The sequence below is a fragment of the Python bivittatus genome, unplaced genomic scaffold, assembly GCF_059951505.1.
Source record: "Python bivittatus isolate LINGU-HERP-01145 unplaced genomic scaffold, Pbiv_v1 ctg000530_np1212, whole genome shotgun sequence".
NCBI classification, from domain to species: Eukaryota; Metazoa; Chordata; class Lepidosauria; order Squamata; family Pythonidae; genus Python; species Python bivittatus.
The window spans coordinates 1,449,004-1,472,771 of NW_028277085.1; the positions used below are offsets into that span (position 1 = coordinate 1,449,004).

The 23,768-nt window shown below is 43.8% G+C and overlaps 1 protein-coding gene across 2 annotated transcripts in view; it reads left to right on the forward strand.

The window, feature by feature from the left end:
* RORA (RAR related orphan receptor A) overlaps positions 1 to 23,768 on the forward strand; it is a 51,768-nt gene that overhangs the window by 12,305 nt on the left and 15,695 nt on the right. For both annotated transcript variants that reach the window (XM_088148312.1, XM_088148311.1), the window contains exon 2: positions 21,681 to 21,766. Coding sequence is in view for 1 of the 2 variants with exons in the window: in XM_088148311.1 (XP_088004437.1) it covers positions 21,681 to 21,766 (86 nt within the window). In the remaining variant the exon portion in view is untranslated. The remainder of the gene's footprint in view (positions 1 to 21,680; positions 21,767 to 23,768) is intronic.

A 23,768-nucleotide genomic window follows, 5' to 3' on the forward strand; every position in this document is an offset into this window, starting at 1 on the left:
AAAACCAAGACCCAAAACAGAACAGCGTTGCCATTTTGAAGATCTCATTTGTGTACAGCTAGCTAGGATGCTTGAAAATGTGGGTCAAGTCTTTCCTTTTTAAGATCCTTGGAGGAAATAAAAGTTTCAGCAAATTTGTTTACTCCGTCTCTGGCAAGGCTCAGGCAACTCTATTTAAATCTTGGAAAGACAAACTCTTGGAACGAATACCACTGCATTCTTTAGATCCTTTTTCCAAAGTCTCTTCTATGTAGCATGCAGAAATTGAAAGCACTGGACTGGCCCTCTACATTTTTAAAGCATCCTTTCTCAATCACATTCCGTCCAGGCCAAGACTACAGGCATTTTTCTGGGATACCTGTTTTTACTGGAGACGTCATTGCCAAGCAGAAAATTTTGTTTTAATCTGAAGACTGACATAACCAGTCCTTTTTCTCAGCCAAGTGTTTCATTACAGGCTCAGTTAACATGAATGGAAGTTGTACAGCCTTGCTTCTGGGCTAACCTTGCTTCTAATGTAAGCTTGCTTTTTTTTTTTTTTTTAAGGGGCAAGCACTAGTCAAATTTCTCCCCAGATGGAAGCTGGAATCATCAAATGGCTCTGTAGCTTCTGGGTCAAGAAGTCCCAAGTTCCAGTTTCACTTTGGTAGCAAACTTACTAGGAAATTTTGACATCAGGCCATTGCCTTCTGAACAAAATATTCTTACCTAGTTTGCCAAAAAAATTTAATTGGCAGGATTTCTACTGTACTTTGGGTCCGTTATCCCTGCAAAAGAAATCAATGCAAGACACAACAAATCACTAATTAAAAAAAAGTGAAACATAAAAAGCATAAAACAGCTAAGAAATGACAAGAACCGAGCTTGCTAACTAAATGGTGCAGAACAAGGGGTTTGGTCAGCCTCTGTAGATATGCTGCCTGCTTGAGCCTCTAAAACGCTAAGGGAAGTTTGATGCCTCCAGAAGGGGAAGAGAGGTCTACAGAGAACCTTGCTTTTGTTAAGATGGTCATATTGGGGATAGTTGTCTGTTGGGGACGGTGTGGGGAATCCAGTGTATGAGAGGTTGGACTTGATGACCCCTGAGGTGCACCCAACTTTATGATTCTATGGAGGTCCTTTCATGCCAGAAGATTAAATTCATGAAGGAAGGCGCATGTGTATGTCTCTTTGTGGATGTATGGACGTGAACTAGGTTTACTAGAGCATCAAAAAGCAGTTTTATTTTTACCTTTGGCTCAGAGATGATCCTTTCTTTCACAGCGGACAAAATCTGTCTATGTTCTGGTTTATTTTCTTAGTGGGAACCAAGTGGAGATACCCAAGGCTCCTGACACTGTTGGAGCCCAAGTTTTTTCTTCCTGGGAAGAGTGTGGCTTGATTTTGAGACAATATTCAAGTTTGGCCCATTGGCTGCAGGCTGCATTTCTGATTGTCTCTTAACCAACATTCTGGAAAGAAAATCAAAACCTTTCTTTGGCACTGGACCATGTTTTTCCTAGATGGGTACTCTTCGTTTCAGGGGAAATGTGGTTTACAAATGATCTGAGAGTAAGAAAAGCATGCACGAGCATATTGGCAGAGGAGTGGCCTCTTCTTAAGAAAAAAATTCCTTCCATCACGGATAAACTCCTTAAAACGACTACACAATTTTCTGGCCCGAGTATTGAATTTGTTGTATGAAGCCGCCCATTGTTGTTTAGGAAAAAGAAGGAAAATGATTCTGGCAGAAGGTCGGTCAAATTCTGCTTTGTTCACAGATCACTACGTAATGTGATAATTATTATAGCTGATGCGCATCGAGCCTAGAGCTTTCTAAAACACACTTGTTTTAGGCCTAGTCTAGTAGCCTTTTTTAGCAGCCCAACCTGCAGAGATGAAAGAGGCGATGTTTCTCTTCTTCTCTTCACGTGGCGTTTTCCAGGGCGCAAAGCATCTGCTCTTCGGGTCCTCTGCTCGTAGAGGCGCAGAAGCAGGAAAACACTCACGATTGCAGTATTTCCAGTTGCAAAAGGTTTGGGTTAAGCCCCCGTTCTTGCTCAGAGGTCTGTTGTGAGGTAGATCTTTAGCTCTTCTCATTTTAGATGCAGCAAATGAAGTGCCAAAGAGTGTAAATGTTTTAAAGCGGGGTCTCCACCCATCTCTCTGCGAACAAAATTGCTTAGATTTGTCTTGTCATATTTCGGAGACGCTGGGCCCACAGAGGAAGTAGGATTGCAGATATTGTCCTTGTCTGAGAGCCGGGGAGCGCTGGGTTGAGGTTGGGGTAGGAGTTTATTCCGACGGTGCTGGAAGTCAATCATTGGGCTGAACGTCCACTCCTTGTGCTTAATGATGATTTGCTGAATAAAATACAGTGGCTGTGTTCATACAACATGCTAAGCCAAAGCCAAACTAATCATACTATGACACAGTGTGTTGTGCGAACCGGGCAAATAAGTTGTTTTGGAGCTGATTCTCGTAACTTTACTCCGTGGAAAAAATAGTATTAAAAGCAGGCATGAACTACTCCTTTCTTATTCCTCAGACATTGGGTACTCTCCCTTCCCCTAATTAAGTGAGTATCTGTGCAGACGATGACAAGGCAGTTTCCACGTGGTTCCTTTTCTCTTTTCTTCCAAAGCAGTATTTGGATGGGCTCTTATGAAGGTGTAGAGCAGGGTTTCTCAGCCTTGGCAACTTGAAGACGTGTGGACTTCAATTCCCAGAATTCCCCAGCTGGCTGGGGAATTCTGGGAGTTGAAGTCCACACGTCTTCAAGTTGCCACGGCTGAGAAACCCTGGTGTAGAGGCATTGTGGATGTGTGGGCAATTCTTAGCACAGTCACAGAGAGAAACAGCTGAGTTTACGTTTCCATCTGCGGTGAAGCTTTCCTGCATCACCTTTTGCCTTTCCCTATGACTGATAAACGCAGGGCGAATGATGAATTATGCCCAGTAAGGAAACTGCCTGCAGAGTTCATCTGGGGGCCAAACCTGGATGCAGCTGAACCTCCAGCCGGTTTCCTCGGTTCGCCCCCGTGGTAAGCTACCTTGCTGACTCGAAGCCTTAACTTGACCAGAAAGGGCTGGACTGACCATTCGTTTTCTTTGCGCTTGGGTTTAACTCAGAAAAGTTTTCCTGGAGCGTATAGAATTTCTGTCGTTCTGATCCTTCTCAGACAACCATGGGATATTTTTTTAAACCCTATCCTAGGAGTAACTTTGCCCACCATCCAGGGCCAGGAAGCATGAATGCTCTCTGCAGGAAGTTAAACGGAGCTGAGGTTCCTTGCAAAACTATTCCACAGCTCCTTGGCCTCCAGATACAAAACCAGCCATATCTGACAAGCAGAATGATTCCTGGGAGGAAGCAGGTAAAATTCCTTCACACCTTGCCAAGTTTCCCCCCCACTTCCTTCCAGTTAAGTGCCTGTTATGTAATGGAGCTTTACAAAGAGTCTCCCTCTCTTCTTGTGTAAGAGAAAGCATTTGGATCTTTTGCACCGAGCTGTTCCTCATCCCCAGCCAGCTGGAACCTCGGCTTTTTGGAAGGGAAGGAGAAGGTGGAGGTCAGAAAGCTGGAGAGGAAATCCCAGGAATGGTCCTGATTAGCAGAAGAAACACAGCAAGCTGCAGGAGTTGATTTTGGCATGGGTTTGGACAACCGGGAGGAAGAATAAGTGAGTGCAATACCTGCCTTATTCCAGTGTTTCTCCACCTTGGCCACTTGAAGATGTCTGGACTCCAACTCCCAGAATTCCCCAGCCAGCTGTGCTGGCTGGGGAATTCTGGGAGTTGAAGGCCAGACATCTTCAAGTGGCCAAGGTGGAGAAACACTGTCTTGCTGCAAAGGATGGAAATCAGTGTCGATGGATTCTTGCACAGATGATTGTAACTCAGAGCTGATTCCCCACCTAATTCCAACCTTGAGCCCCTGCTGCAGACGCCTAAGGACAGTCAGAGTCCCACTCCCCAGGCGCCCTTTCCCCCCGCTAAAAAAATCAGGTGGGGTTTATTGACGCGGAGCCTCTCTCGTGCCCCCGGACGAGGGGAGCAACCCCCTACGAAAAGCAGAAGGCCAGAACGCGCCGCTATGCCAGGCGGCGAGTTTGCCCGGCCCCACCGACGTTTCCTTTCCTCGAGGCAGAGACGGGAGGCAGAGCCGTTCCCAGGCGGTGGGAGAGCCGTAGATCTACTTTTCCAGCCCCACGATCGCGGCTGGCCTCTTGTAAGACATGTCCTCGGCTGCCCTCCGTGCGCAGATATTTGCAGAACAGAGAAAGGATTATGTTCCTTCTCGGATACTTGATACGGGGCAGGCGAGTTCATTCTCTCACCGCGGTGCTTTGCCAAAGCTGCCTTGTCCTTCTGTATTCAGCTACTATATTTGCCGGAGAAAGCTGTGTTCGTATTGAAATGTTGTCAGCTGAATGAAATTGAAGGTGGGAGAAAGCTGCAGCCAAGCAACAGCTTCTAAATAACTTGTCAAGATCTGTCCATTTTTGTATTTGCTTCCCCCCCCTTTATTTTTTTTTCCCTATCTCGCCCGACATTGGAATACCAACTTGATGCTGGAGGGTTAGCCATCTAGCCATCTCTCTCTCTCAGGTTTATATCCTGCCTTTCATTCAGGAGCTCGGGGCAGCATGGCTAGTTTTTCCCCACCGTAACAACGCTGTGGGGTGGCTGGGCTGAGAAGGACTGGCCTAAAGCCGCCCCCCTGGGGCTTCCGTGGCTGAGGGGGGACCAGAACCTGGGTCTCTCTGCTCCCAGTTCAGCACCTTCAGCACTACCCCACCCTGCCCTTAGGTGCAATTTGGTGATGCCCTTGAGATTTTTATGTCAAGTGAAGCAAAGAAAAAATGAAATAGAAGTAGTCCCCAGTTTAAGACCGAGTTCCGTTCCCGAGGTCTGTCCGTAAGTTGAGTTTGTATGAAAGCCGGAACAGTATGATTGCATAGTACTGCATAAGTACTGTTGTGTATTGAACTCGAACCCTTGTGTATTTCACTCGAATTTGGCTACAATAGGCTCTCCTCTGAACTCTGGGTCATCCATAAACTGGGCATTCTTAACCCAGGGACACCCTGTAAGTCTTCGCTATGCATTACAGCAGGATAGAATCACCCGGCTGGAGAGAATTCTGCATGCCTTAAGCTTCCCTTTAAGGCAGGGTGGTTGCTGGAACACAGTCCCCAGCCATCCCAGTAGTGTGGGGTAACTGGAACTGAAGTCCACAACACCTGGAAAGCCACAGGGCCGCAACTCTTGCTTGGCGAGGACAAAAAGCCATTGGTCCCTCCAGTGTGTCGGAGAGCAAGATCCTTCCCGAATTTGCTGAGGCGATCCTTGATTTGCCAGAGGTGCGGAGGGAGTTGCAGGAAGGTGTCTACCTGGGTTTGGTGGTGGACCAAGAGAAACAACTCGCTGCTTTTCGTAGCAGCTTAATGGGCAGGCAAAGCGTTGCCCAGCCATGTTGCTTTCAGATGTTGGCACCTTAAAGAAAGAGCTAAAATTCAAGCAGTTGGCTGGAAAACGAATGTATCGATTCGTTTTGCTTGTCAGCTTAGGAGGGGCATTTGACCCCCAGATGTATGTACTGTGCTAGACTAAAGCTCTTGCTTGGTTCATCAGGCTAACAAATATGTTTTATCTTGGGAGGAAAAAAATCTGCCTTCACCCCCATTTTGTGCTACGGGGCTGCTGCTGAAACGCAGAGGGCTGTTCTGTCAATGAAGCTCAGTGAAGCCCTGTAAGAAAACCTATCAGAATTAGGGATCCAGGTAGGTGTTGGGATGAAACTTGGAGATTAGGTTCTCCTAACAACTGCTTGGGATTAAAGTCTTCTTTACATCCTTGGAACCAGGAATATCCTATGTCAGTTTTTTTCATGGTTTCATCAGGGCTGAGAATTACTGAGCCTGTAATAATCCCGGTTTAATTGCCTATGATCAGAATCTCTGTTGGAATGCTAGTATTGCCTCTCTTGTATACAATATATGAAAGCTGCATTCTTCCAAGAGCTCTCCTGTCCCATCTGCCATGCCTCCTGAATACAGTTGTGGTTGGTGTATCTGGGTTGTAATTATCCTTGCATAATTTGAAGGATAAGCTTGTTATACCTCAGTGGTTGAATTACAGTTGGGCAACAGATGTTCAAGTGTTGGTGGCTGTCCACCCTCATATTAAAACACTGGCAACCTGTAGTTGCTTAGACGCAGGTAACTTACGTTGGCCTCTTACGTAACAAGGCGAAACAATGCAGCGTGTACCTTATTACTTTTCTTGCATAACATTTCCACCACTTTGTTTAAAGCACACACACGCAGAGCCCAACTAGGCAACTAAACTCTCTGTTTTGATAGAATGCAGACAAACGTTGAAGATCTGCTTTAGAAGATGAAAAGCCGGTTTTGGCCCTGGAGCAGACAGAGGATCGGCATAGAAATGGCCTCCCAGGAAATTCTGGGAATTGAAGTCAATTAAGAGGGTGCCAGATTAAGGGGTCTGTTCTGGACCATGGGGACTAGTAGGCCTTGCCCCATGGGGGTCATTGGGGTCATTCTCCCATCCCCTCAAGTACCCATGCCAAAGACCAAGAGGAGGCAGGAGTGTGGATCAAGCAGATTAAGGTATTGTTCCATGAAAGGTTCTGACTAGGATTGACACCAAGCAATGGTAATATAATCTCATACGCTGCTGAGGGTAGTGTTGTTTCGTTACTCTGTAAAACATATAATAATATATATATATATATTTTAAAACATCTAGGAGTTGTGCAAATGCATTTAATGGTAAGAGAGGCCCTGTCCACGTGCTCAAAATGTAACAGAGAAAGGTAGGGTTGTGTAAACAGTGGCCCATGTGGTCATCAGCCTGGTATCCTGTGGCTTTTGCTCCAAGAGTTCAAAGAGTTGTGGCCTTCTACATTTAATAGATTATTTTTCTTCCTTCGGTGTATAAGCCACCTCAATCCAAGCCACCCCAGGGAACCTTACAACATATTAAAACAATAGAATAAGTAGAAAACTTAATAAAACTGAACTATATGTAAGATACGGTTATGTTTGTTTATTGGCTGAGGCTTCTCTGCCACCAAATTCCCATAGTCTCAGTAGCTTATAGAGCCCCACCACAAGGGTTAAAATAAAAATTAAAAATACAAGCCTTGATGGCCCTTCAGGACCCCAATTAATTTCAAACATTCTCTGCAAACAATCAGTTTAGACTTCTGGAAAGATATTTCTGGCTTCTTCTGTTGATCTGCTCTGGAATTGAAAAGAGTGTTAGGAGAAGGGAAGGAAGAGTGTCCTGAAGACCATTCTGGTCCACCATCCACTGCTTGGTGTGTGTCCTTCTTGATTATATATCCCCAGAAATGTGTTCCTTGCCAGAGAAAAAAAGTTGGCCATGCCTGTTGGAAGACACTGCTATTTTGTGAGGGCTTTTATAAGCTCAGGAAGAAATGGGAAATTTCAGTCAGGTTTTGATTCAGTAACGTTCTGCCCTGGATTTAGAGAATAGAAGGACTGCCCTGCTGAGTCCCTCCAGAATCGAACTAGTTCAGCTGCTTATTCATAGTCCAACTAGACACGTTTGGAAATTCACAAGCATACAATTAAGGCAATATTTTCCCCCTTTCTTTAGTATTCAGATGCATTCATGTTGTAGGGCCGTGGAGAAGTCATTTCATATTCAGTTAATAAGTAAATAGGTTTATTGTTGTAACCACAGGTCATAACAATGTCATTTCATTTTTAACTTTCAAGACAAAGCTCATGTTTCTACAGTGTATTCCGCATATTAATTCTGGGCTTGTTGATTAAGTGTTGTAATTCTGAAGCTACTGCTAATTGGGTTTCTAATTTCTGTACTCTTACGTTGGGTGGAAATTTGGGGAACTGGAATCTGGGAGGAGAAGTCTACTGTCAGCGTAACCTAATCTCTACGATATTTTGACTTCTATTGTTCATGGTTTTACTATCCAGAGTAGTTAGGGTTCCGTATAGCAGCCTGGTCCAATCTGAACTGGACAGCGCTGAAATCATCCTTTATCTTCTCTGTCTGGAAGAAAAATGCCTGCAGATTGTTGAGCAGAACTGACAATTTCCGAGAATGTGACTTTCTTAAAAATTGAATGTGATGGAGATCTCTCAGTGATGCATACTTTTTGTTTGTACAGGAGCTAATACGGAACAGATTTTTAACAGCGTGGCTAATTCTTTTCAACTGAGCCAGTGTTGGCAAATATGAAATATGCTAGACATTGGCAAAAGCTTAAGCAGTAATTACAGGCTTCCTAAATCTGCAGAGTATAAATAATTACAGGTTTAAAAGTGTTATTGTGAGCTGCAACATATACCAAAATTTTATCTTGCTCTTTTGAAGCTGTAAAGCACAAATCCTTTCAAAGGATTTGTGAGGCTTGGAAATGGTTCTTGAAAGCACTGGTAGATATAGGCCCTGATCTAACAGGAAGTTTTCATGTAGAAGACCCACTGAACTACTTTCAGTTGACTAGGAATCTTAGTGCTGCTCCTGGCCTGTTTAAGGTCATTATAAATCCAAGCCCAGTTGAATTCTGAGTTGGCTATGTGCTGAGTTCAGGTTCCTCAAAGGAGAGGGGCCGTGATTGTTTTTTTCATTGAAGAATTGGGAGGTCTAATTAAATCACTAGTGCTTTGGTCTGTGTTTTGAAATCAATGACATGGTGAGACTTGATGGTTTGATGATAAGAGGACAGAACTTTATAACTCCTATTTTGTATCTGTATTCTCTCAAAAGGAACTTGGTGCTCTAGCCACTCATGGTTTCACCACTTGAGTCTTCAACTCTCTACAGTTTAAGAGAGTCGAGGGGAAGATATGCCACTAATTTAAACAAATTCAACTCTCCAGGGCCAAGTGGATTGCATCCTATGATACTGAAGGAACCACTCTTGGTAATCCTTGAGAACTCTTGGAGAACTGGCAAGGTCCCAGAAGAGCAGAGAGGATCAGATGTGGTCTCCATCTTCAAGCAGGGAAGAAGATGGGTCTAGGAGACTACAAACCTGTCAGCTTGATGTCTGTACTGGGCAAGGTCCTCAAAGAGATGACTATTCAAGTCTTGACTTTGTGAACACTTGAACAGGGATCTTGAATGACCACACCTGAAAAAGATTCCTTGATGGCTCCAACTCTTTGTGGAGTGAAGGATCAGGTAGAGTGCCAGAGATGTCATACGGACTTTGTACTGAGCAGAAGATTGGACTGGATGACCTCTAAAGGCCCTTCCAACTTCTGGAATTGTTACCCTGTTTTCTCAGACCAGTCTTGGAAATGGTCCTTCACTAAGTTGCCATTGATTAGTTAAGCAGCCACCCGGGAAACTTTTTAAAAAAAATCAATATAGAATTGGGATTTGTGATCACAGCGGCATGCCATCCTTCAAACCATTGATACTGCCCAAATTACTATTATTTATTTAATTATATATCAAATTCGTCAACACCCATCTCGTTGAAAAGTGACATATTATAGGTATGATGTGACATAATAGTAATTTCTTTTGGGTGCATTAGTGACTTGGATCATTTATTTGCAACCCTGGGTCAAAGGGAAAGACTTCTCTTGAAATTGGAATTATATTCAGCAAGTAGCTGTGTCATATTTAATAGTTAACAAAAGGAATTTTCATTAAATACCATTGTAGGCTTCTTCTGTGCCTTTAAGTCAAATTAGAAAAGAACTGGATATTATCTGGGCATTGAATGGCTAGCATTATTTCAGTTGACTGATCCAACCTTACATTAGAGGAAATGGTTGGAGAGTGGAGGGAGTCAGTCATGACATGTGTCTGTGTTGTGGGAGGGGAGTTATTCTGGTGTCCAACAAGTTACCATTCTTTGTGGAAACCTTTGGAATTGTGTGTGAGGTGGAAGAATTTATTTATTCATTGCTTAAATAAACGTATATGGCCAGCCATCTGCCAAAAGGAACTCTGGGCTGAACGGAAGAAGCAAAATAAAATTGCGTTAGTGTTGGGTTGGAATTCAGTGATGGAGAAAATACAGATTGAGTGATCTGGTGCAGGCCAGAAAAAGGGCTCTTAAGGTGTGAAAACACCACATTGTGGTGTTACATTGCTGAGACCCGACAGATAGGAAAACATTCTTCAGAAGAAAAGGACACAGACGGCTGTTAAGTGTTGTTACTAAGTTTTACCTCCTATAGTTGGTTAGTTTGTAAAACGCTGCTTAGTATCAGATGTAGGGCAATCTAGAAAACATCTGAAGGGAAGTGGGTTTGACTCTCATTTGGACCACCGTAATGATCTCCTTTGCATACGATATGGTGGCAACCGGAGGCCTTCCGGCTTAGTTGAGGTGAGAGACGTAGCCGCAGCAGATGTGAGGGGCGCCAGGTTGGCGTAGCGAGGCAGCAGCAGGGTTAGGAGACCAGTCTGGGCCTCTGGTAGATGTCTGGGTGACTTCCAGGAGATGGCAAGGCCTGCTTTAAGACTCGGGAACAAAATGACTTCATGTCCCCAAAGGACCGTTGAAACTCAAGTTGGGGCAAACTGCAGTAGCCGTTTTGAGGGAAGACGATGGGCTCCATTTGGCGCTGGCGCTCCGAACACGCTGCGTCTCTTGTCGTGGGCCTGAACGGCGGTTTTCATCTCATGAACGGCTTCCTGTCGCTGTTGCTGTCGTAGCTGCTGTTTTCAGTTGTTGCAAAAATCTACAGCGTGCGAAATAAGATCGGTTATGAATCCCTTTTCTCCCACTAGCTTGATTTGGCTTCAGGTGCAGGGATGGGAAACAGTTTTTCTGTGCTGTGGTTATTTATATTGCATATTTCGGAGGGTGGCAGAAGCGAGAGGGGCAGGGGTCCGATAATGAGGAAAAAGCGTCAAGAAGATTCAAGGGGGCCTTTAGACGTCGGAAGTGTCGCTTGTTACCCCACCGTTAGGGCTCTGTCCTCCTCTGTCCTGAATTACGCGGTAACACCTCCCTTTCAACATCACATCGGGATTGTCATGCGAAAAAAACAGTGCCTTGGCTCAAGGGCTTCTCCAGCGGGATTTATAATGTAGCTGGAAAGAGAACCGGAATACCCGTTGTCCTTCGCTGAGGCTCGGGCCACGAAAGATCTGTATGTTGTTCGAGGGAAGAGCTCGTCCCCCAACACCCCTTTTGCGACCCCCTTGATCCTTGGAACAATGAAGCGCAGCCCAGGTCGTTGGATGCAGAGCAACGCATCAGATTGCCAGCCACGCCTCTGCAATGCCAGGGTCTCGATAGACGGCCTTTATGACACTATTGCCATAAACATCCGCCACGCTCTTTGCACCAGTATTGCCAAAAATATGAATGCATTTTTCTCTTTCGTTGAACGGCAGACTGAGCAAATAATGCATATGAACAGCTAAAAACCGGCTTTCTTTTCGAAGATAATCATTTTTCGGTAGCCCCGAAGGCAAAGAACTTCTGAATATGGGCGTCTCAGACTCACCCCTTTCTGATAATCATACGCAGAGATTTTCCACCATGCAGTTAATTACTCTGAGACAAAACCCTGGGATCCCTCATTGTTTCTGTGCTGTAACTTAGCAAGCCACAATGCAACAATTTTGTATCAGTTAAAGCATCCTAAATATTACAGAATCAGAAATGATTTTGAACAGAAGATTCACTGCCTCCCCTCTTCCCATGCCTGTTACAATGATGTCTTTCTTCCTTTGGGCCAATGTAAAACTAGTTTGCTTTCTTTCAGATTCTTCTCTCGATAAATAATTATTTTTAATGGCAAACTGACTTGCTACATTATTATTAGTTTTTTTTTGTTACAGCCTTGAAATGGGAGGATTTCATTTCTTGTTCCTTTAGCAGTGATGCATTGTTTTATGTACAATTAAGCCTCTTCTACATTTTAGTAACTTTTGGGTCGATGGCAAAACCCCCAAGAAAAAAGAAATTCTCCTGGTAAACATCCTGTTTGTCCAGTCTCAGATGGGTTCTGTGTAAAAGGCTCCTTTGCCAACATTAAACTGGATTTTAAAGAGTCAGCTGATTCTAATAGTCGTTGTGCACAAATAAACTTGATCTGATTATTGTTCCTGTGTTTGGTGATGGACTTATGCAATCACTAATCTCAGCACTTTCTTTATCTAAGGCAGATTACAGGGCCGCTGTCATTTTGGAGACTGGCGTTAAACAGATTTAGGTGGTGTTCAATATATTAAAATTAACTTTATCTTGCTTGGAAAGTAACGCGGCATCAGTTTACCGAAGAGCTAAAATGCTCATGGCAGTGAGGAATAGCAAGGGGTCAGCCTGTTTTCCTGAAGAATTTTGTTTTTTGGTTAGATCCGGGAACAAATTCAACTGTAGCATCAATTTAATTAACCAAGTACATCCCCATGTAGTTACTGAAACCTACACTCAATTGCACATTACCATCCTAGCAGGATTCAGCCCAGACTTCTGGAGGACATCAGATTGCGTGCTGTTGAAATGTTTTGCATGAGAATACCTACTTTTTACCATCAATAACTGTCTAAAACAGTGCTTCTCAACCTTGGCCACTTGAAGAGGTGTGGACTTCAACTCCCAGAATTCCCCAGCCAGCACAGCTGGCTGGGGAATTCTGGGAGTTGAAGTCCACACCTCTTCAAGTGGCCAAGGTTGAGAAAGGCTGGTCTAAAACTTTCTCATTTGGGGGAGCGAACACTTGACCTTTTGCGTCCGGTAGAAAAGATGGTTTCTTATGTGCCCTTTGAGACTTTTTAAATCTTTTGCACTTGCGTGCCGCATTGCTCTAATTAAAGATGTCATTTCAACCCGTTCTCGTTGGGCATCCCCACCAGTGATAACGATACAAGCTGAACCATACAAACGGCAGCAAGTGTGCATCGGCGAAAAAAACCCTTCCGTTGTTTCGTGCTCGGCAAAGCCCAGCATTGCACAAGGCGGAGGGCAGAGAGGAAGGCTTTTAAATTTGGAAGCCGCCGAGGCTGCAAAGCGTTGATGGGCTTTTGCACGTAGCCGAGTCTTTATGACACTGCTAGCCCCAGGCCTTGAAACATATGGCAGATCAACTAAGAATAATTATTTCTATTTCTGTTTTAACCGCATTCATATTTTCAGGAATTCTTCAACGCCTGGAGACATTTTTTCCTTCTTTTTTAAGTGGAGAATGAAATTCTTGCTGGAAGAGTTTTCACAGTCAGGACTTTAAGCCGGAGTGGGATGAGTCACGGGTGTGCTTTAGAACAGCGCATAGTACTTGCTGGACGGGACTCCTGGTGCCAAGCGGTCAGAGCCAGCTTTTGCGAAGGGAGGATGAGGAGAAGTGTGGCCGACGGGCAGCAGCCCTAATTCTTGGGGAGCAAAAGCTGCAGAGTCTTCTCGCAGTTCTGCAATCAGGGTTGGGCCCGCAGCCTGGCCCTGTCTCAACGGATTTGGCCACGATGGTTGAGAAACAGGCGTGGAAGCCCACGCAGCGGGAGGGCAGCAGGCCAGGCTGTCGGAGTGACTTGCACAAGTCCAGAACCAGTTTTGGATTCAGACATGGAGCCTCTTCTGTATTCAAGGACGCTCAGGGGCTGCTCGAGAAAGAAGAGCCAGTTCCGTCTGTCTGTCTGTCTGCCTCACACACACAGCCCTTAGCAGGACGCAGCTCTTAGAAGACACTTGGACTGCTTGTTTCTCGAGCCTGATAACCGTGGGCATTAATGGGGGCAACTAAGGTGGGCTTGCCCTTCTGTGTTCAGAAGGGCTCTGATTGGGTGCAGCTCTCTCGGACTGCAGGGAGGAGTTTTCTTGCCACAGCTGGAGCGTTGAGGAAGGAAAGGGCGGGCCTTTGCACACAAGCATGGGCTTGATGGTGGAGCTTTAATTCCTTCCTAAGCCGTGGTTCTTTCCTGTCTCGACCCAGGTAAGATTCCTTTCAGGATAGGGTTGGGCTTCTGCCTGGGAAACACCCGGTCTTGACTCCACCTGGCGCATCTCTCATTTTTACACGTGTCGGCCTGCCTGTTTGCCACAAGGCCAGTCCGATAGCCTCCTGACCCGCCCACCTTCTTGTGGCATTCCTGCTTTCTTCCCTTCGCGTTTCCACCCCGTTTTGGTCGAGCTTCTTGGCTTCACTCCTGGTCTACGGCTGCCCTGACCTCATGTATCCCCTTCCAATACACCTTTGTGATCCAGGATCGTCCAGCAAAGCATCTTGTGGCAGTCCTGGTTCTGTTGGTACTCGCCCCTTCTCGAAAGGGTGCTCCAGAATCCCTGGCAAGGTCACAGAGGATATTGAGGTACAACAACATGATTAATCTGTTGTAAAATATCTCCAATTAGCCTCTGGATTGCTTCTCCTTTTGAGTATGTGAAAGACCTTCAAGTGATTTGGAAGCGTGCCCACCGCAAGGTTCTTGCAAAAGGAGAGAACACGAAGAGGTAGAAACCCAGAATTGCTTTTTATTTATTGCAGGGATGATCCATAAGGACCAAGTACTTTAAGGACATGCATTTAAGTGTTTTTTTTCCTTAACCAACTTCATTGACTCTAGTGACATCTAATGGTCACGGACAGTATTTCTCCCCCCCTTTTTTTTCTCATTTAACAGGAATCTATATCGCCTTTGCTTGTGATATCCTTACAATATAAGGTTGCTGTTGCTGAGGTAGTACCTACCTACCTCATCTCTTGAATGACCTGTCTTGTATTGCATTATTTTATAAAAATTCAGTCTAGCTATTAGTCATATCCAAGATAAAATGTGCTGAATTTCTTATATCACCAAGTGTTCAGCATGCATCTTATTTCAACAAAATGGTAGGAAGAGCCCGTGACGTTCTCTGGGCACATCAGAAGAATGGCAATAAGCACATTCATAAACCTCTGTCTGGGATTCAGAGTTCCTTCACTTCTGGATTAAACCTAGACATTCCGCCATGCGCTTTGGCTGCAGAGCACTTATCCAGGAAGCGATATTCGTGCAGGCTTTCATGAATAAGTCCTAATGCCAAGAATTGGGAGTTAAAGTACAGTAGCTTGACAACTGAGAGAGGAACCCTCCAGCCCTCTTTATTAGGGAGTTCATTAAGGTGGGGTCTTTCTGAAAGTGTTGAATCTCCTCTTCCTGGAATGTTTGCATGATGGATAAGAGTTCATCTCTTTGATAAGCCAGCATTGACCTCTCCCATCTGCTGATCCTTTGTCTTCGGAGGTACTCCTCCTCCTCCAGCCTCAGCATGAGCATACTCTATGTGGACACCCATAAAAAACAAGCGAAGTTTGGATTGCATCGTTGCAGTTGCCATCTTGACACCCTGCAGACACCCCTGTGCGCAGCTACACTTCCTTCACTACCAGCCGTGGCACAGCCCAGCTAATATTGTGCCTGGCACCCTGTGGTTGCCTTTTGCCCAACCATGGATTTCTTAAGATACCAAATATATCTTGCGTGACTTTGGTCCATGGCCTGGGAGCATCTCCCCTGGACAGCAAAGTTCTCTTTCCTTGTGAAATGGGTGCTGACACACAGTCGAAAGGCAGTAAGAAAAAAGATAATGGAGTGCTGGTGATATTATATCCACTCTGACATTAACTAGTTATTGACTGATTACGTGCCATCAAGTCATGGTTGACTCCTAGCAGCCACATAGACAGAACTTCTCCATGATGATCTGTCCCCAGCCTGGTCCTTCAGGTCTTCCAACGGTGCCCCCATCGCCGCTGTAACGGGGTCCATCTGCTAGTTACCTTGATGTAGAATTGATGATAAGGCTGCTTTGTAAAATGAAAACTTGAACTTTCCCAGTATGCTCACCAATATTTTAAAAATGCTTTCCAGCCATCAATTATTATTTATTGAAATGCGAATCCTCCTCTTCCTATTATACAATCTCCTGGTCTTGGTTTATATTACAATATCATCCTATCAAAATAGAACGTAATAGGCACAGGCTGGCAGATGGCCATTTGTCTAACCGTGTTGTTCAAAGGACCAAGCGTGAGATAAATAAAAGAGCTTCAGTTTCAGAAATCTCTGAAATGATACAAGTTCCCCATTATTCAAGCTGCATTTTAAAAAATTCCGTATATAGTTTCTACTCTAAACTCTTCTGGATGAAGACTGCTCATTACAGAGGTTTTAGGAGTCAGAATTACTCACAGAAGAGCAGATACTGGCACGGGGAACAAAGCTCGCATCTTCCACAGAACAAGCTGTGTGTCAGAAAAAACAGAGCATTAGTTTCTAATGTGCTGCACGGCGAGAGGTTTTATATTTAATTTCATTTATAAAGTAATAATATGAATGATGTCTATCATAGAGCAAAATTCTTGTTGCTCTAATAAAGTTGCCACTGTAATTGTTTCCTGTATCCTGATTATTTTTTAATGGTATTTTTCGATTCGTTGACAACGTTTTTATTGTGTTTCTTTCCCTGTGTTTTGCTTGTCAGCTGCCCAAAGTTATTTAAGATGGGTGGCCATGTAAACTTTCCGAACAAACAAACAAATGCACGTTTTGGGTATAAGGAAGTTTTTATGCAGCTTTTTCATTAGCCTAATGATGACAGGCTAGTTTGCTTTGACCTGAATACATCTGGATGGGCAGAACTGTAATGCGTATAGTTAATCATGTCCTCTTGTGGCAATTGCTGGTCTCTGGGTCACTCCTGTGTGGAGGGAGGAAGTTGCCATCGCACACCGGTTTGTAACACTTAAGGGTTGCTCACTGGGCACTTTTCGTGCCTATGTGCATGATTAAACGGATTTGCCTAGCTTTTTCCTTTTTCCTTTTCGCCGACAGTAACTTTGGTTTCATTGCCGCTGATTTTATTGCTTATCCCGTTTTCTTGGGTCATATGTTGGTGTTCAAGCTGCCAGTGCTTCCGATTCAACTGAGAAGGCCTGTTACGGGATATGTGAGAATGCGAACGCAGCCCTTGTCTTGGTCTCATTAAAGCAGCCGCGTCTTTTTCCTAGGATCCCCCAATTGCTATGAGGAGGCTTCTGCTGCAGCTGCATCGTCCTGAAAACAGATGCAGCTGTTTTAACGAGTTATAGATAGGCACCGAGTTCATAACTTCTGAGTGCATTCTAAAGCGCTGCTTCTGAATCCTATCCAAATAATTATTTTATTGCTCTTTTTTGTTATTGATAAGGCATCTTGGAAATTAGTTAATTGAAACTCATGTTACATATTTTGAAATAAATGCAACGTAGTGGTGCAATCTAGCTAAAGTACTTCATAAAATATTTTTGTTACAGGAAGAGAGAGATTATTATTTGGATATTTCATCTTATGAGTTCCCAGTATCTTGGAGTCCCCATTCTGCCCCATTGTAATACTTACTTTTTGGTTCAAGCTACATAATACGGCCACTGTCACTGACAACGAAACGACTTCTGCAGGATGATGAGATGTCGAACTTTCTAATATGGAACTGTCACCCAATGAAAGCCATCTTGCAGAAAAATCCTAATTCCCAGATCTGTTCGCTGGAGAAGCTGAAGGGCGTGATGTGGAGACAAATTGCTTGTATACCAACACATATTTGAAGGGCTTCATGTTGAGGAAGTCTGGTTTAGCCAGCATAGAAAGTGAAAACTCAGGGTGCCAGAGATCCTCCTTTAGAGCATATGTTTAATCAAGATAGTGCCCGGACTTTTTAAGAAATATTCCCCCCCACCCTCTCCCTACGTTCACTCTGAGAACTTGTCAAAACCAGAATATTGTTGTAAGCTCTGGATGATTTAGGTGAAAGAGTATCTCATAATCATGAATTACTTTAGGGCGCCTAGAAAATTATTTAGGTAATGGAGCTGAAAACACACCGGTATTAGGACGTTAGGTAGTCAAACAGCCCATGTTTAATTCAGTTGGTTGCCTTCCTCTGCGTTACAAGGGGAATTCTTATTTGTGCTACTAAATATGCATGAGTGTCAGTGGCCGTATAGCTGCATATTTAATCAGTCGACTTCGGAGCAAAAACAGTGTTTCTAAGAGAAATTGCTGTCTCTTTTGATAAATGCAGGTTTTTGCTTTACAGAGGGAATGTGTTTACAATAGGAACTGTTCATATTGTCGCTTAAGCATTGTTTTGAATTTAAGGGTTGTGGATACAACCCTTCTCAGTTTTTTTTTCATATTTCTCCTGTTCCTGCTTTCTCTACTTACGTCACCCGTCCCATTTTTTTGTGACTAGTGGCTACATTTCAGGAAACAGTCACAGATAGCAAATGCTGTTTCTCTTTCCAAGGCAATTCTCCACATTTTTGAGGTTTGCTGCACATCTACGTTGCAGTCTGGCTCCCATATCATACATCTGGAACATCTGCCAGCTGGCACAGTTGCTGGGCTGGGCTCCTAGTTTCAGTTAAAGCAACAGTGAAGTAGAATAATTATAGAAGAATCTGGTGGCAAAGTGATGAGATGCATAGGTTGAATTTTATGCTGGTCTTCATAGCATATTTCTGACTCATTGATGGATCCTGCCTTGCCCCTTGGAATCCACACATACACAGAATGGTTCAGCCTTTTTTTATGTAGACCCCATGTGTTTTAGTTAGTTAAAGTTTATGGTAGTCGTAGATCAGCATCATGAAATGAATAAGCATCTCCAAAGTTAATATATACTGCACATATACAGTATAAAATATGAGAACAGTATGGAGGACGTAAGAATTTGCAAGTAAATGCTCAATGGATCAGCTTTTCCATGGCACAAGAGGGGTGTGTGTGAGGTTGAGGAACCTCAAGTGATAATGATAGCAACAGCCCAGAATTCACTTACCTTTCTAGATTTCCATATGCTTGTTCACCGAAAGGACTTACTCTTTCTCCTCATCGGACCTGCTGGATTGATTTAGCAGGAAGGTCCCTATTAGGTCTGAGCCCCGCACGTGTGACCATCTCAGTGTTACTCAGCTGTTGGGGGCATGTTGGATCCTGAACTGAGATGTTCTTGTATCCCCCTTCCAGTAATCGTGAAATATGAGAACAGTATGGAGGACGTAAGAATTTGCAAGTAAATGCTCAATGGATCAGCTTTTCCATGGCACAAGAGGGGTGTGTGTGAGATGCAAGTAATTGAATCTCACCAAAACAAGCACGAGATGTTGGCTAGTTAGCTGGAGAGAAGCTCTGCCCTCAGTCATAAAGTGGGGGGGATCAAACTTTGAAGGTGAGAATCCAGGGTATGTTCTTTCAGCCAAATTGGCTCCCCTAGTCCACAGTGAAAGCAGATATTGAATTGATAGCCTGTACCTTCTAAGGTCTGGTTCAGTTCCTTTCTTCCAGAAAGATGGATAACTACCTGGTAGCATGAGGGAGATGGGAGATCCAAGATTAAAATTAGTTTGGACCAGAGTTGAAGGCCTGCCATGTTTGGCAATTAACTTGGCCTCCATTGAGAAAGATGGCTGGTGAGGTTACATAACAACCCGTCTAACTCTCTGTTTACCCGTACAATGAGCTCAAATGGTAAACAGAATCAGGTACATGCTTGAAATGAGTGACTAAGTACTTTCCAGGATTGGAATCTAGCATCATTTAGATATTTGTATTCCTGACTAACTAAAGGCATAAATCACTTGCTAATGGACATTTGAGTTCTTTTACTGCAGTGTTTCTCAAACTTGGCAACTTTAAGCTGTGTGGACTTCAACTCCCAGAATTCCCCAGCCAGCCTTGCTGGCTGGGGAATTCTGGGAGTTGAAGTCCACACAGCTTAAAGTTGCCAAGTTTGAGAAACACTGTTTTACTGCACTGTATACAGGGTTGAACAGGAACATTCTTGGTATGAAAATGTAAACCTAATTCTGCCCTAAGAAAACTAAATTCGGCAACCTATATCAATTATAAGTTCCTAGGTTTTGCTTATATGTTTACTTTTGCCAGCATATGTAGAAACGAAGGGATTATGCAGCTCATTCATGCTCTGTATGTCGAAATCTTGCCCTTCTGCTTCCATGCTATTTCACCACACTAAGATTTTGCATCCAATGCCACGTCCTTTGCATTTCCAGCCTGGGTACAGATTTGGTTTATTTATTTTCGTGCTTTAGCTTGTTTTATTTCACTTTGCGAAGTCGTCTTCAGTCCAGCTTGTGAGGGGTCAGAAATGGAAAGCCAGTAGAAAAGCAGCCGTAACTCAGGGCCACAAGGATTTTTAGGGAATTCACCCAGTTATGGAAGGAATGGTTAGTTGGTTAAGATGAAAACATTTTAGCCCAGCTGCGCACCATCAGTGATGGTGATCTTCTTGCTCATCTTGCCATTCCTTGATCCAAAAGACTCTACTCCTTCCACCACATTCATTCTGTCTTTGGCGTGGTCCAAGACTACTGTACCTGTTCCCCGTCCAACCAGTTCGTTTTGGTGGCGCAGACGAAAAAGAGACCCATTTGCCATAGATAAGATGCCAAGGGCTGTGTGCTTGAGGAGAAAGCTCCCATCAGCAAACTTCTCACCGTAAATGAATTTGCCATCTGTTCCACGATGGTGGATGAAGTCATTGTCCTGACGCACAAATCCAGGAATGATTCTGTGAAAGCATGATCTTTTGTAACTGAAACCGTTGGCCACCGAGCTCAAGGCCTGGCAGTTCTCTGCTATCTGGGAACTTGTTTTCCAGCAGCTTGAATGTGATACACCAAGAGGATCTTGGCAACAATACTGAAATAAACAAGAGAATTAACCTTCCACAGTCTATCAGTCTAAAGAGGTGTGGTGGTTTGAAGGTCTGATGAAGAATTGATGAGTGGCGGGTGGCGGTTTTCTCCTTCCGAAGAATAGCTGTATTTATTACAAGGTGCTTCTTGAAGATCTGAGCCTCACCACCAAACGCCATTAAGAAGAACTGTAAGGCTATCCGTGTGGGAATAGCTCAGTAGATGAATCAAAATCCTCCCATACATTACCTTAAACATAAACCAGATGATTCTAATCTAAAGCTAATTGTATTTGCCTCGAATGAATTGCAATTTGTATAACTTGGAAGCTTATCTGTTGGCCTAAGAAAATCTTCCCCCGCTTATAGCCCTCCAGATGTGATGGTCCTGCTGGCCAGGTGGGGGTGGCGCCGATAATCCAAGACATCTGAAGGAGAGCAGAAACTGGGGGAGACTCTGTTCCCACTGTTCGTTCTTGGGAGGGCAAGAAATGGGTGCGCTTGGCACATTATGAACCTGTTCCAGCAACAGGGAAACAAGGCTGCAAAACTGTATTTTTAATCTGTGTTGTTTCTTGGTCAGTGGGCCAAGATGTGAGTCATCGAGCTTTATTGGAATTTTATCTGAACTGTATCTTCTTTGGTAGTGATTTAGCTTTTATGAGATCAGCGTAATTGTATGTTGCGCTCTTTAGATCTGTTGTGGTTTCTGTTCTAAGCACGGTTTTGGCCAAAGTGAGAACTCTGGAGTCCAATCCTTCTAGGTTTTGAGACACTAAATCTAACAACATTGTGCATTTTTAAGCACCCTCTCAAATGACCCATTTTAATAACCTGAAAGCTATTATATAACAAGCCGCCATAAATTAGTACAAGACCCTGGGGGAACCCGCACAGCTCAGCAATGAATAGTTAATGTGGTCGAATGTTGAGCAGGTTATTAGTTTTCAATGCACAAATGCTGATCAGGGAATGCTTTTTATAAGGTATTTAAAAGAAAATATAATTAACTGGTTGCGTGCTTCTGTTGCAGCTCAAATTGAAATTATTCCATGCAAGATCTGTGGAGACAAATCTTCAGGAATCCATTATGGTGTGATTACCTGTGAGGGCTGCAAGGTAAGCTTTATATTATACGTATGTATATATGTGTGGGTGTGTGTGTGCCTGAGGAAAGTATCTGTTTATCCACCGAGGCTTATTTGTCTCTGTGCAAGATGAAATATCGAACCCAGTTAACAATGTTGCATACAATCAATAAATTGCCATGGATGGATTTTAAAACTTTCTGTTGCGTTTTCTCTCCTGAAGCACATTTTTGTCAACTCACACTTGTTCTCAGATCCTAAAAGCCCCAAATAATATCTGCAGGGATGTTGGAATGGCTGCAAATTCTTCTACAGCTTCTCTATAAAAGCGAAGCTGAATTTAAAGAGAAATTTAGTTAATTAATTAAATTTGAGGAGGGTTCACAAATTCAACTCTCAGGGTGTCCCTGCAAAGGCATTATTCTTCTTGGAGTACAATTGCAAGGAGAGAACAGCCAGGACTTGGTAACTTCTCTACCTGTTGTACAAGTAGTCCTCGGCTTACAACAGCACTTGGGACCGGAATTGCAGTCACTAAGCAACGTGGTCGTAAAGTGCGATGTTGCATGACCCGTCATTGAGCGACAGCAGTTCTGGCAGTCCTGGTTGCCGGTTAAGTGAGGATCACATGGGTCATTAAGTGAGAACCTCACGTGACTGTGACTTCTGACTTCCTGCTGGCTTCCCCATTGACTTTGCTTGTGGAAGCCAGTGGGGAATGTTGAAAATCATGATCACATGACCACAGGGATGCTGCAAGAGCTGGAACTCCAAGGACCAGTCATAAGTCCCCCTTGTTTAGCACTGTCATAACTTTGAACGGTCACTGAACGAATGGACGTAACCCGAGGACTACCTGTATCACTAATACAGCCCTATGAGATTGGAGAGTTGATATCTGTTGTACTTGTGTTGCTTCTCCAGATGAGTTGGAGGATGGGTGTGTGTGTGTCAAAGCAAGTGAGCATGGCTGCGTTCTCCCTTCTTGCCCTGTACTCCGATAGATGCCAACAAAACCATCAGTTGAAGCCATGATAGATTAACAAGGATTATTTTTCATGGTTCCCAGCACAGCATGGAATGCCAACTCTTCCAGCCTGCCTAGAATTTAAGTCCCAGGTCTGAGGCTCTTTTTCCAAGAGGTTTAGCCCCATGTGGTGGTGACACCTGATGTGGAATGCCCTGTCCAAGCTAGTTTGGCTGGCAGCGTCCCACGTGATGGAACCACATTGGTCATTTCCCTACTTTTTATCAGTGGTTAGTGGCAGATGTTTTATTCACTTGCTTTTTCAGCTTTTCACTATTTTGGGGGGGCTTTTTGGATTTTATTTATTTTATTCAATTTTGAGGCCATCCAACTCCTTAACATCTCTGGGTGGCTTATCATTAAAACAGTGTGTGTGTGTGTGTGTGTGTGTGTGTGTTGGTGTGCGTGTATTTGTATCAGTATAGGAAAAAAAATACAACCAGCCAGAAGACAATATACTGCCAATTAAAAAAACAAAACCATGGGGACTCTGTAACTAGCCTGTCTTAAGGCCTGAGAGAACCACCATGTTTTTTTAGGAATCTCTGCATATCATTAGGATGAGAGCTGTTTGAATCTCCCTCACTTTTGCTCCTTTTGGTCTTTGACTATGAATTTAACAAAGAAATACATCTGTATTTTTGCCTACTACAACACAAAGGGTTGATTTATTTATTAGTTTGGTTTATATAGCCATCCATCTCAACTGCATAACTCTAGTCGCAAACTTTGGTTGATTTAAAATGGGAGGGAGTGGGAGAAGGATTTGTTTGGAAAAAGGGAAGGTTATAGGTTGCATCCCCAAAGCTGAATAGCCCCTGTCTTGATAACTGTGAAACATCTCAAGTTGCCATGTGCCTGCAAAGTTTTATTGAAACCACTTGGATTCCTACAGCGATTCAAGTGTTTGCTTTTCCAACCCAAAGCATTAACTTTTTTCACAAGCACCTTCCAGCAAATAGCATCTTCCTCCTTGTGACCCCGGGACGCTATTCCATTGTAGCTA